Raw genomic sequence first — 14167 nt, forward strand, 5'->3', positions numbered from 1 at the left:
TTTGTCCGACCATGTGTATGCAAAACACAAGTTTCAGCCAAAATCCGTCTGAAAAATTCGGACGGATTTTGTGGTCGGAATGTGCGTATGGGGCATAATGCAGATTTTTTTCAGACGGATTTTGGCCCAAACTTGTCTTGCATACACACAGTCGCACAAAGTTGACGGAAAATCTTATTGTTCAGAACGAGGTGACGTAAACCACGTACGACAGGACTAAAAGAGGGCAGTAGCCAATAGCTTTCGTCTCATAATATATTCCATACCAGGTGAAAAGAAAAAAAGAAAACTAATACAATCACTATATTTACAGTATTCATACACCTTCAATTTCTCAACATTTTGCCATGTTATGTTAATCTTATTGGGATTTTATATGATAGACCAACACAAAGTGGCACATAATTGTGAAGTGGAAGGAAAATGATAAATGATTTTCATTTTTTTTTTTTTTTTACAAATAAATATGTGAAAAGTGTGGCTGACATTTGTATTCAGCCCCCCTAAGTCAATACCTTGTAGAACCACCTTTTGCTGTAATTATAACTGCAAGTCTTTTTGGGTATGTCTCTACCAACTTTGCAAATGTAGAAAGTGAAAATTTTGCCCATTCTTCTTTACAAAATAGCTCAAGCTCTGTCAGATTAGATGAGTCTATGAACATCAATTTTAAAGTCTTGCTACAGACTCTCAATTGGATTAAGGTCTGGACTTTGACTGGGCCATTCTAACACATGAATATGCTTTTATCTAAACTATTGCATTGTAGCCCTGGAAGGTGGAAGGTGAATCTTTGCCCCATTCTCAAGTCTTTTGCAGACTCTAACAGGTTTTCTTCTAAGATTGCCCTGTATTTGGACCAGCCATCTTCCCATCAACTCTGACCAGCTTCCCTGTCCCTGCTGAAGAAAGGCATCCCCACAACATGAGGCTGGCACCACCATGTTTCACGGTGGGGATGGTGTGTTCAGGGTGATGTGCAGTGATAGTTTTCTGCCACACATAGCACTTTGCTTTTAGGCCACACCTTTTTCCATATGTTTGCTGTGTCCTCCACATGGCTTCACGCAAAATGCAAATGGGATTTCTTATGGCTTTCTTTCACCAATGGCTTTCTTCTTGTCATTCTTCCATTAAGGCCAGATTTGTGTAGTGCACGGCTCATAGTTGTCCGGTGGACAGATCCTCCCATCTGAGCTGTGGATGCAGCTCTTCCATAGTTATCATGGGCCTTTAGGCTGCTTCTCTGATTTTCTCCTTGCCTGGCCTGTGAGTTTAGGTGGACGGCCACGTCTTGGTAGGTTTTCAGTTGTGCCATACTCTTTCCATTTTTCAGATGGATTGAACAGTGCTCAGTGGGATGTTTAAAGCTTGGAATATTTTTTTAACCCTGCTTTAAACTTTCACAACTTTGGTGTGTTCCTTGGCCTTCATGATGCTGTTTGTTCACTGAGATTCTCTAACAAACCTCTGATGGCTTCACAGAACAGCTGTATTTATACTTGTATTAAATTACACACAGGTGGACTCTATTTACTAATTAGGTGACTTCTGAAGGCAATTGGTTCCACTAGATTTTAGTTAGGGGTATCAGAGTGTAGAGGACTGAATACAAATGCACCCCACACTTCAGATATTTATTTATAAAAAATTCGGAAAACCATTTATCATTTTCCTTCCACTTCACAATTATGTGCCACTTTGTTTGGTCTATCACACAAAATTTAAATAAAATACATTTATGTTTTTGGTTGTAACATGACAAAATGTAGAAAATTTCAAGGGGTATGAATACATTTTCAAGGCACTGTGAGGGTCAGTAAGCTACAATGAATATATTTTTAATTTTTGGTTTAATACTTCTTTAAATGTAGCAGTAGGACAACCAGGTGGCATTCCCTATGGTCCTAGAAATCTCAAGCAATGGCAGTGAGATGGGCTCACTGGTTTTCCCAGAAGTCTGAATTGAGATACAAGTCACATTTAAAGCATCTCTGCAATAAGTTTGATTTTAGTAGAGATACTCTTTTGGTTTTGGCTTCTTCAAAAGATGTGCAAACTCTGCAGCTTTTCTCAACACTGACTTTCTTCAGGTGGTAATAATGAAGGCCGGTCCTTACTTTTAGAAAGGACATGATGAAATAAACAGCATTTTCAGAACACTAAACACTCTCACCCAGATAGCAAGGATAACTTGCTACAAATTAGTGGCTGTGTTGAATTGTAAATCGGTTGTAAATTTTCACTGGCGAGTTGTACGCTTGCAGAGCACTTGAAGGACGAAGTTCTAGTTGACACTTTTCCAGTTTGTATCAAATTTGCATGGCAAGTCTCTAGCAAGAGCAAAGTTGCAATGGTGAGTCTACAGCAAGGGCTCTGCAAGTCTACAGCATATAAATTCATCCACAGTGACCCCTGTGGTGGGAGGGCTATAGCACAACACAACTAAACCAGAACTTGCAGCAGACTTTCAGAATGTTTGCAAAGAAAGTTGATCTGGAATCAGGCAATGCAGACTTGCTGCAATTGTGCAACAAACTTGTGGCATTAGCAGGGCTGGTGCAAAGATTTTTGACACACTAGGAGAAACCTCCTTTTGATGCCCCCCTTGGTTCCACCCGTTTGCCCTGCCCATGTATTCCCCACCTTTTTAATGAAGCGCCCATCAAATGCAGCCTCACCAGTGGCCATCAATGCAGCCTCACTAGCGCCCATCAAATGCAGTCTCACCAGCGCCCATCAAATTCAGCCTCACCAGCGCCCATCAATGCAGTCTCACCAGCGCCCATCAATGCAGTCTCACCAGCGCCCATCAAATGCAGCCTCACCAGCGTCCATCAAATGCAGCCTCACCAGCGTCCATCAAATGCAGCCTCACCAGCGTCCATCAAATGCAGCCTCACCAGCATCCATCAAATGCAGCCTCACCAGCGCCCATCAATGCAGCCTCACCAGTGTCCATCAAATGAAGCCTCACCAGCACCCATCAAATGCAGCCTACCAGTGCCCATCAATGAATGTTTGCTTGCTTCCATTCATTCAGGAGTCGGGACACGGACACAGACACAGTCCTCCGCCAGTGTTTTGCCTCTGACACTATGTGTGAATGGAGCGGCTGCCTGCTGAGACATAGTTGCTTGCTGCAGAGAGAAGAGAGTAGGAACACCAGTGACCAGGCGCCCTAGGCAGCTGCCTAGTTTGCCTATTGGTAGCACCGGCCCTGGGCTTAAGCTTAGCAAGTCATTGTCAAACTTGCAGCACAATTGCTTGCTATCTGGGCAGTAATCAGCAGCCAGTAACAGACCTTGCCAGAAACACCCCCTCTCCTTCTCTAATATAAAAAGTCTGTATTGTTGTTTTACTGAATAAACTGTTGCAGCTCTGCATTGAAACCAATCAGCTTCCAGTTTTTTTTTTTTTGTCAAAGCTTAATTGAATTGAACAAGCTGAAGTTGGAAGCTGATTTGCTACAATACACAGCTGCACCAGATTTTGCACTCTCCAGTTTTAGTAAATCAACCCCTGTGTGAGGACATTTTTGCTGAGGGGTGTGGCTATTATTCAGCTCTGAAAGCACAGAGCACTGCATTATGCGGCTGAAGTCCTTATTGTTACTGAAAGAAAAAATATATTTTAAGACATTTCCAAACAAATATCAGTCACAAATCATAACAAGCAAAGGTACAGGACTACAAAGAATTAAAAAGTTGTAAGACACTTCAGTTAAGCTTTAAGCAATGATGCAGCAGAAGCACAGTTGTCATGAACCTTATGTAGTAACTCTAACAACCTATTACTGTCCCCCCCCCCCCCCCCCCATCAAATCATTCTCTGCAGCTATTACCTTTTGTACCACCACCCCCTCCCTTTAGAATGTAAGCTCTACGTGCAGGGCCCTCCTGTATCTTTTGTATTGTACTGTAATTGTGTTGTCCCCCCTATACATTGTAAAGCGCTGCGTAAACTGTTGGCGCTATAAAAATCGTGAATAATAATAATAATAATAATTACTGGGTACCGGATGTAACCTTAAGGCTGCTTTCACACTCGGGCTTTGTGGAGGTCTTCAGCCACTAGCGGGAAACTTTTAACCCCCGCTGGCGCCCGAACAAAGGGTTAAAATGACACGCAAAACGCCACTGCAGCCGTGGGTGCTTTGCCGGCGCTTTAGCGGCGATGCCCATTCATTTCAATGGGCAAGGGTGCTTTAGGAACAGTGTATACACCGATCCTTCACCGCTCCAAAGATGCTGCTTGCAGGAGTTTTTTTTAATGTCCTGCCAGTGCATCACCTCAGTGTGGAATCACTCAGGCTTTCCCACTGAGAATGCAGGGAAGCAGTTTTTCAAGCGCTTTACAGGCGCGCTATATCCAGTGTGAAAGTGGTCTAAGAAGAAAAATACAACAAAGCACTGATTTAATTATTGCTGTTTTTAATACTGTCAATTATCAAGGTTACATCTTTTTTAAAACTGTTCTCCTTGTCAGAGCACTTTTCCCATGAAAGTAAGGGAAACAGAAAATGAAAAAAATTACTTTATGTTAAATAGCGAGTCATGTTCTTTTCACATATCCATTTGTTGGGGTTATAGCAGCTTTCAGCTGACATGTCTCTTCCAAAGGTGGCACACTTGTGTTCATTGGATGTAATGGATCTAGATAAAAGTGAGTAAAATACAGGATAGGCATGAACCACATTCAACAGTTAACAATGAAAAAAAGCAACCCTTTCACAAAAACTCCTAAAAAAATATGTTACCAGTGAAAGAATTTAACCACTTCAATACAGGGCACTTTCGCCCCCTTCCTTCCCAGCCCAATTTTCAGCTTTCATCGCTCTTGCACTTTCAATGACAATTGCGCGATCATGTTACACTGTACCCAAATGAAATTTGTATCCGTTTTTGGTAAAAAAAATTCCATTAAGTGTATAATAATTGGTTTGTGTGATCACGGACATATGTACGCAAATGATCATGTACATATGTGTGCAGGTGATCACGTACATATGTGTGCAGATAATCATTGGAACATGTGATTTTAGTGGGACATATGTGGGGGACATGTGTTTTTTTATTTGGGGACATGTCTTTTTATTTTTTGGGGACATGTGTGTTTTGGGGACATGTGTGGTGACGTGTATTGTGGTGACATGTGTGTTTACACTGTATGTTTATACTAGACTAGTGATCAGTGAGTAAAGAGCTGTAAAAACAGATCATACTCACTGATCACCAGCCGGCTACAGCAATCTGCTCTCCTCTCCTCAGCGACGACTCCCGTGTGAGGAGAGGAGAGCCGATTGCCTAGCAACTGGCTGTTTGTTTACATCACATGACGGCCGTGATTGAACACGGCCGTCATGTGATCAGGAGGGCCAATCACAGAGCCCTCCTGCCGATCCGAGATGTGCCGTGTCTGGGTGACAAGAAGCGCATCGGGATCGCGCCGCTGCATGGGCCCGCGCGCGATCGCCCTCCTTCTGAAGGACGTTCCTGAACGTCCATTCAGAAGTAGGTGGCTCCCACCTGGCCGTATATGTACATTGGCCGGGTAGCAAGTGGTTAATAAATACTATTTTCCAGCCCCCACACCCTGAAGGTCATTCCATTCAAGAGGGTCTGTCCACCAAAGTCTTCTTCTGAAAGGGACACACTCTGGAGTTTTAGCCCTTGTACACACGGTCGGAGATTCCGACGGAATGTGTCCGATCGGAGCGTTTTGTCTGATATTCCGACTGTGTGTGGTCTGCATCGGACTGTTTCCGTTGGAATATCCGTCGGACCAAATTTTCCAACTTGCCGGAAATATTTTTCGACAAAATGCTCCGATCGGACATACTCCGATCATGTGTAGAGAATTCCGATCAGACAAAGTGCCACGCATGCTCAGATCAAATTCCTACATCAAAGCTATTGGCTAGTAGCCTGAACATAGTCCCGTTGTAACGAAATAACAGCATCACGTTCTAAACGATCGGATTTTCCGACAACTTCATCCGACCATGTGTATGCAACAGTTTCGGACAAAATCTGTCAGACAAAATCCGACGGATTTGGTTGTCGGAATCTCCGACCGTGTGTACAAGGGCTTACTGTCCTAATCCCCAGCAGCACTTATTGGTTCCTCCAGCTGATCTCCATGCCACTATTGTGCTCTGTAATGATATGAAGGTCAAAGGGAGGAACCAGTGAGCACTGCAGATTGACACTCGTACAGAAGTGTTGGTTTAAAAAGAAGACTTTGAGTGACGATTCCTCCAGAATAGAGCCTCTTTTGATGGCACAAGCAGTGGGAAGGGTAAGTATTGACTATCCTTTTCAATATGGATTTTGTGGTGCCTTTATCAGGACAGGGTTGCTTTAAATGTCTAAATATTTGTTGCCATTACTGTCAACTCTTGCATTTATCCATAGTTACATTTCCATGCAAGTAAGTGCAATGTATCTGGATATTTTCACCGAGTGCTCTGTATCTCTAGTATTTTAATGTATATGTATTTTAAAGGTAAAATCTTTTTTTCTTGGAAAGAGCAGGGTATAGTAAGTATAAAGTCCGATTCCCTTTACTTCCTGTCCTGGAAACACAACAGAAAGGGCATGGAAATCGGCCCAAATTGGTTAAAAAATCTCCAATATTTTCTGGCTATTAAATTCCTTACTAAGAATAAGAATATCTTACTAAAATTGGCAAATGCAGGAGATATAACACAAGTCTGCCATGTCTGTGTGAATACTATTAATCATGATAGAAAACATCAACAACCAATAGATCATTCCATAATTTAAAAAAGGGTATTAAAACCTACAGGTGTACCAGCTGTCTAAGTCGCTGCTATTCACTTTGAGGACAGTCTGATCTCTCATCTTCCATGAAATCCTGTATTACCTGCCCTATTTATGAATTTTCCCGATCATCCTATGAACTTACGGTTCCTTGTGGTATTTTCCTCCAGTCTCCCAAATCCACTCTGATGTGTGTTTTCTAAGACCAACCCAAAAGTGTCCATTCTTCAAGGTAACTTGTTTAGAAACAAATATCTATAAAGAAACACATTAATGACATATATAACTCTATAACTTGTCAATAGGTGAAAATACATGACATACTCGAGGGATTTATCACACATAAAGAACTTGCAATATAGAAGTAGAGTTGATTCAGAAACACAGTCTGAACACTAGGGGGCCCTTTCACACTGCTATGTAGCAAAATTGTGGTAAAAACGCACATGCGTTTTTACCACATTTTTTCTGTGTTTCAAATGCCTTTCCTGTGCATTTCTAGTGCATTTTTGGGTTGTCTGCACCTGTGAAAAATGGACATGTGACTCAAAAATGCACCAAAAATGCAAATCACTGTGCTTTTTTACAGCAATTTTACCGTGATTTCCCTCCCATTTCCATTCATTTCAATGGGAACTTCCATTTTTGGTGTGGTTTTCAACACCGCACCAAAGATGCAGCATGCAGGACTTTTCAAAACGTACCGCACCCACAGCGCAGTGGTATGAAAAGTCAAATTTTCTTGCGTTTTTCTTGCACAGTAAATACGCAGGAAAAACGTGTCAGTGTGAAAGGGGAGTAATAGGTACATGTCTAAACAATGATTATTAAGCATTTGTAAAACTAAAATAAATACCACTTCATGCCTCTGCAGTACAGTGGTATTGGGTATTTCAATCTTACTGAGGTTTGTCAACAATAGGACACAAAATGCACACATCAGGATTTTTAACTCATGTAAACTACTAAAACCTAAAATTATTTTTATTCATACCAGGAGAAGCCAAATACAAAAAAAATCCACTATTTCATTGAATTAAAAAGCTATATTAAAATTTAAAACAATAGTGCAAAAGTGATCAAAAAAAAAGTCCAGAAAAGCCAAAAAGCATACATTTCAGTGATCCATGATGGAAATAAGAGTTTCCAAGAAAGCCCGCGTATAGAGATCCTCCTCAGTTGTAGGACTGCTGCCAATCAGGCAGTATGGTGACATGAATCAAGTAGAATGTAGCTATTCTTGTCTGTTTTCCTAAAATATGTAGAGGTTATTATTGCCCTTCCATAATGGAGATTTTTAAATCTAAAAAGTGAAATTAATTTTGTTACGCTTGCGTCTATATATTAAAGGTTCTTGCTGTAAAACCAAGGAAACTTAGACCTCTGTGGTATATCAATGTACTTTTACTAAGCAAAAATGCTTTACATACAAAACTATTACAATATTAGGAATGTAATAAAAAGCTGACAGATATACCTATAACAAGACAAATGCTACCTACTTCCTAGCAAAACGATGGTCTGTATACAATAAGAATACACACAAAGGTTGCATAGCTCTGCTTATAGAAATTTCACAATCTCCTTGGCAATGAGGACTCTTTGAGAATTGCAGGAGAAAAAAGCATCCAGGTTCTGTCAGAGACCTTCCTTGATGTTACCTTATTACAAAGTCCTAATAGAGTCCTCCTCTCAGGTTTGTGTTATTGCCATTTAGTTGGAAAGTTTAAAGAAGCCAATCCCATTTGGTCATATCATTTTCTGCCCAAGTACACTGATGTCAAAAACAGTAAAAAACATGTCATATACTCCATGTATATTATATACTTGAAAACACTAGGGATCGGCTTAACAGACCCCTGTTTAGTTTGCACCAGAACTTTCGAACACTGCTAAGGTTCGGACCTGAATAACAAACCCCTTTAAAGTCAATGGGGCCCAAATGTCAAAAATCAAAAGTGCCCATTTTGAAAGCTTATATGCAGATAATTGAGCATACAATGGATATAGCGGTCCAGGTCCTGCCCTGGGGGACATGTATCAATAAAAAAAAAGTTTGTGAAAAACGTAATTTTTCAATGAGCAGTGATTTGTTTTGTTTTTTAAGTGAAAGCATAAAGATAAAAAAATCCTTCCAATATAGTGCCTGGAGGTCCCCTTAGTCTACCTGTAAAGTGGCAGCTCTGTGCATGTCTAGAATCTGCTGCAGCAATAATTGCATTTATAAAGCCCAAAAAAAAATATTTTCTCTGTAAATTGCCTGTATTTTGCTCAGCAACAGCTGGGGAGCCAGTGTGTATGACGTGGCCACAATATAGTGCACTGGGAACAAGATTACAGATTTTTTGGATACATTCTGGTGTCACTTTGACTTTGGATAGAAGTAATGGGTGAGTAAAAATGGGTCTTTGGGTGTCGGTGGCACCTTCCCACTGTAACCCTATAGGTACTCTTGATGAAAGCAATTGGCCTTGCTGTAAAAAATTGCAATGATAAGCACCTGTCAAACAGGTGCAGAAAAATTACCTTTTGAGTGTCGGGGGCGCCTTCCCACCATAACCCTATAGAGGTGCTCTTGATGAAGGCAAAAAAATAAAAAAATAAATTGCAATGATATGCACCTGTCAAACAGGTACTGAAAAATTGGTCTTTGGGTGTTAATTGTGCCCATGAAATCTATACTAAAAACATTCTTCCAGATTAAATGATTGAACACCCTCAAAGCTAGGCAGCTATCATAAACTAGATGTGGCCAGAACTTTGTGACTGCAACAGAGTGAACCAGAAATAAATAGGTGAATAGAGTGAACAAACCAAAAAAACAAACAGTGATGATAAACAAACAAACCAGCATATGTAGAAAGAGGGAGTACCAGAATCATAGTCAAGCCAGGCCAGGGTCATAAACAGGAGGTCGGCAGATGGGGGGACAAGGAGAAAGGGATCAGGTTGCAGGACAAGGTTTCAGGGATGCAGGAATAGACAAGATCAGGTACAACAGGTTCAGGAGGCAGGATGCAGGAATCAAGGTTCAGGATCAGGCTAACAGGTAACAGATAAACAGGCTGCAGGTCAGGGCACAAGGAAAATACCAGGGCAAGGTATGTGTGCACTTGCCGGGTATTTATACTATGGCTGCTATCAGTCATATGACTCCTGATTGCAGAAGGTAATACCTTCTCCACATGGCCAGGATCCCTCCGCTGGTGGACGCCAGTACTGCGGCCCAAAGATGACATAATTCCAGCAGGGAAAAGCACTTTTGACAGCTCAAAACTGCCAGGAGACACCTGCTGGTGGATCTCAGTACTGCACGCCAAATGATCTATATCACCAGCGGTGGGAACCTTTCCTGACAGCAGCCTCGAAGTCCGGCAGAGATTCCACATATCAAAAAGACTTAATCAGTGACATCGGCATCAGGGGTTTCATAGCTGGTAATCCAGCACTAATTCGTTGTTATAAAAAGTAAAACAGTCCATAGAGTCTGTGGACAGATGTGTTCTATGATCAGTAACGAATCCTTCTGCAGCACTGAATGCCCGTTCTAAAAGCACGCTGGATGCAGAGCAGCCCATCAACTTAATAGCATACTTGGCAAGTTCTGGCCAGTGGTCTATTCTCATGACCCAGTAAGTCAGTGGATAGTCAGCTGGAAAGCTCTTCATCTCTGTTTTGGCCCCAAGGTAATCGTCCACCATGTGATGCAGATGCTGCTGATGGGATGTGGAAGCTGAGAGCCCTGGGCGGGGAGGACTAAAAAAAAATCTGAAATGCCTCATTTAGGTGGACGCCTTCTCCAACGCTCCTCTCTTGACCAACAGAAGACTCAAAACAATGTTTTCCATGACACTGTAACCTACTGGAGTCAGGAACAACATTCAATAAAATCCTCTTTAACATGTCCTCAAGAGATTTTATCTTCTGTACTCTCTGTGGAGACAGGATGAGTTCTGAGATCTTCTCCTTATAACGGTGGTCAAGGAGGGTAATAATTCTTCTCCTTTATGCCACGTATTCTTGGGTCCTTTCGCAGGCTTTGAAGCATGATGTTGCCCATTCGTCTCAAATTTGCTGAAGCTTGAGAAGCAGACTCCTCAGGGTCATTCAGGATGACAGCATCTTGAACTTCCTCCTCCCAGCCACGTACTACTCCCAAAGGTCCTGGAGTTGGAATGCCATCGCTTACAGATTGACACATGTCTTCCTTTTCTTCGAAGCCTATGAAAGTGCCAGAATCCTCCTCATCCTCCTCCCCTCTCTCCTCCTGTGTGTTCTGTGACATAGGAATGATGATGTCTGGATAAAGTGGGCCTTGAGAGGAAAGGAAGTCCTCCTCTTCCTTCTACAGTGCATGCATCCTTAATGATCAGCCACTGGCGTGGGGAAAAAAAGCAGAGGCTGCCTGAGCCTGTCATCGTGCCGTACTTGCACTGGTACTCGTTGTCAGCCCTCTGCTGCATGTATAGCCACTGCAGCATTGCCAAAGTCGAGTTCCACCTGATGGGCATGTCACAAATCAAGCGGTTTACAGGCAGGTGGAATTCCCGCTGAATTTCAGCCAGCCAAACACTGGCTGTGTATGACCACCTGAAATGGCTACAGACTCTTCTGACCAACTTTAGCACATCTTGCAACCCTGGGTACATACTTAGGAAATGCTGGCCACTAAATTGAGTACATGTGCCAGGCATGACACACGTGTCAACTTTCCCTGTCTAAGGGCGGACAGGAGGTTTGAGCCATTATCGCACCCCACCATTCCTGGCTCCAGCTGGCGTGGTGTGAACTACCTCTTGGCCTGTCCCTGCAGAGCTGCAAGTATCTCTTTTCCAGTGTAGTTCCTGTCCCCTAAACACACCAGCTGAAGCACTGCATGGCACCTTTTAGCCTGACTCATGGAATAACCCTGTGAACGCTTAGTGGGTACCTGAGCATGGAGGTGGCAGAGGAGGAGGAAGGGGTAAAGCTCACAGGTCTGGCATCATCACCACCAGCTGCATGGAGACGTAGGGGCACAAAAAGCTGCAACTCCAAGCCCTGTCCTGCATCCTTTCGAGTTGCAAGCAGCATTACCCAGTGTGCTGCAAACAAAATATATTGTCCCTGCCCATGCTTGCTGGTCCATGTGTTAGCAGTAAGGTGGATTTTATGGCTGACTGCCTTGCCCAATGATGCCAGAACATTCCCTTCCACGCAATGGTAGAGAGATGGAACAGCCTCACATGAAATGTAGTAGTGACTGGGAAGCTGCCATTGTGGTAGAGCACATTGTGCAAATTCACTGAAGGGGGCAGAATCCACCAGGCTGAAAGGCAGAAGTGGAGATCCAACAGCTTTGACAAGCTTGCATTTAGACGCTGGGCATATGGGTGACAGGGACTGTATTTTTTTTCCGCTGCAGCAGATGGGGCAGAGAAATTTTCCGGCTACAGTCTACAGCTGGTGGTGTGCTGCTGGCAGATGTGCTGCTAGGACCTGGGAAACCCTGTGCTATACCATCATCCCTGTCAGTGAAGGCTGCTGAAAGGTAATGACTCAGTATTGCCAGGGCATACTGAAGTGGGTAAGGAGGAGGATGAGGGACAGATATGTGCCCCTTTTGTGTGGCTTTTAAGTGCCTTTGCCAGCGGGCTGAGTGGTTAGTTGCCTTGTTAAGCATATGATACCCAAATAGTTGGGGTTTTTGCCACGTTTGATGTGCCTGAGACACAGTTTGCAGATAGCAACAGTGCGACCTGCTGCAGATATGCTGAAAAAAGCCCAGATAGCTGAGATTTGGGGAGTGGGCCAGGAGATAACAGCTGCAGAATGTGATGCAATAGGGTGGCTGCTCTCTACTTTTTCTTGATGTCAGCCTCCTTGGGGTTGTGCCACCTCACCTTCAGTTTCCTCCTCCGCTCTATCTGACCACCACGTCCAATTTTGCCTGTGGACACATTTGTTGCTGGCCCCCTTACAGTGCCAAGGGAATGTCTGCTCTACTTATTGTCCTCCCAGACATTATTGGGGGGGGGGGGGGGGGGGGGTGCTTATAAGCAAATGTAAAGAAGAAGTGGAAATCTGTACATAAATGTAAAGTGATGTTTGGTGCACTTTCATTTGAGTACTCACACTACACAGACACACTCCATGGATACACTATAATATACTGCAATATAATGTGCCAAACGTACAGTAATGCACAAAACTATATGGCGTTAAATTGTCAGTAACGCACACAGAAGTGATTGGCGTTAAACTGTCAGTAACACAATCAAATAGACGATGTTCAATTGTCACTACACTGACGCTATCTGAATTGTCTCTACTCTAGCTTTACACTAATGTAAAGATTACTGGCACGGTCTCACTACACTACACTAAACCTATCTGAGCTGTCCCTACTCTAGCTGCACATACTATGCAAAGCTGAAGGATGGTCCTCCTCACTACAATCACACTATCCCTAGACTGACACTAAACTAAGCTAATATTCTACACTGACAATTGAAGCAACATAGCACAGTATAGCACACTAACTAAGTTCAAGTCTTATGCCTAAAGGAGATGTATTTAAAGTTGTGTTTGGGTTTTGGGTAGAGAACGAATGAGCTAGACTGGATGTAAAACATTAATGATAAAACTATTAATATGAATTGCTCTTAGATCAATGCACATGCTTCTGTTGCCTTTTAGAGTTTCATGTCCACTCAGGGTGTGCAGAAAGAGGAGACAGACTGAGAAAATTCACATAATTGGGTTTTCAATTGTGGTCACAGTGGGAGGTTTATTTTAAACAATAGCGTCTGCATACCCTATAGCAGTGGTGTACTAAAAATAAGGAGCTTTAGGTGCAGCCTCTGACATCACTAAATCACCAAATTCGGTGAATTATATAGCCACAAAAAGCTTTATTACATTCCATTCAATGCAGGCTGTCATCTTAGAACATAAAGAAACACTTATGGATGGGGCGAATGTCCCGCTACAAGACATCTTATCTAGATTTCCCTATCTTTTTCAGACTCTGTTCTTTTGTGTCCATTGTGCTTTGTTTCATTCGCTTATGTCTTCCTTACCTACCTATTTTTAGCCAAGATACTCAGATCCTCTGAGACATGATATCCTAGTGGTGTGAAAGCTAGAAGTTGGAATGGGTCTTACACATTTGGAGATGTATTATGAGGCATCAGTATTGAGTCATATTACTGATTGTTTTTTTTTTTTATGCCCATACCAAATTCTGGGTGACAATTGAGTGCTCAATGACTCTCCTGCCATTAACTTCTCTACCCTGAATGTAATGCCCAAAAAGCTGTTATAGACTGCACATATGCAACAGGAGATTGTCAAAGACTATGGTCATGCCACAAGAGATGTTCAGATACAATATGCATGCA

General features: G+C 42.5%; 1 protein-coding gene across 1 annotated transcript in view; it reads right to left on the reverse strand.

The window, feature by feature from the left end:
- Positions 1-4416: 4416 nt before the first annotated feature.
- LOC143930805 (C-type lectin domain family 2 member B-like) overlaps positions 4417-14167 on the reverse strand; it is a 36183-nt gene continuing 26432 nt past the window's right edge. Inside the window, exons 5-6 of the mRNA XM_077455412.1 lie at positions 6931-7040; positions 4417-4655 (exon numbers count right to left, since the gene is read on the reverse strand). Of these exons, the coding sequence (XP_077311538.1) occupies positions 4538-4655; positions 6931-7040 (228 nt within the window). The 3' untranslated portion in view covers positions 4417-4537. The remainder of the gene's footprint in view (positions 4656-6930; positions 7041-14167) is intronic.

The sequence above is a fragment of the Lithobates pipiens genome, unplaced genomic scaffold (assembly GCF_037356315.1).
Source record: "Lithobates pipiens isolate NorthernLeopardFrog02 unplaced genomic scaffold, aLitPip1_a1.2 Scaffold_25, whole genome shotgun sequence".
Classification (NCBI taxonomy): Eukaryota; Metazoa; Chordata; class Amphibia; order Anura; family Ranidae; genus Lithobates; species Lithobates pipiens.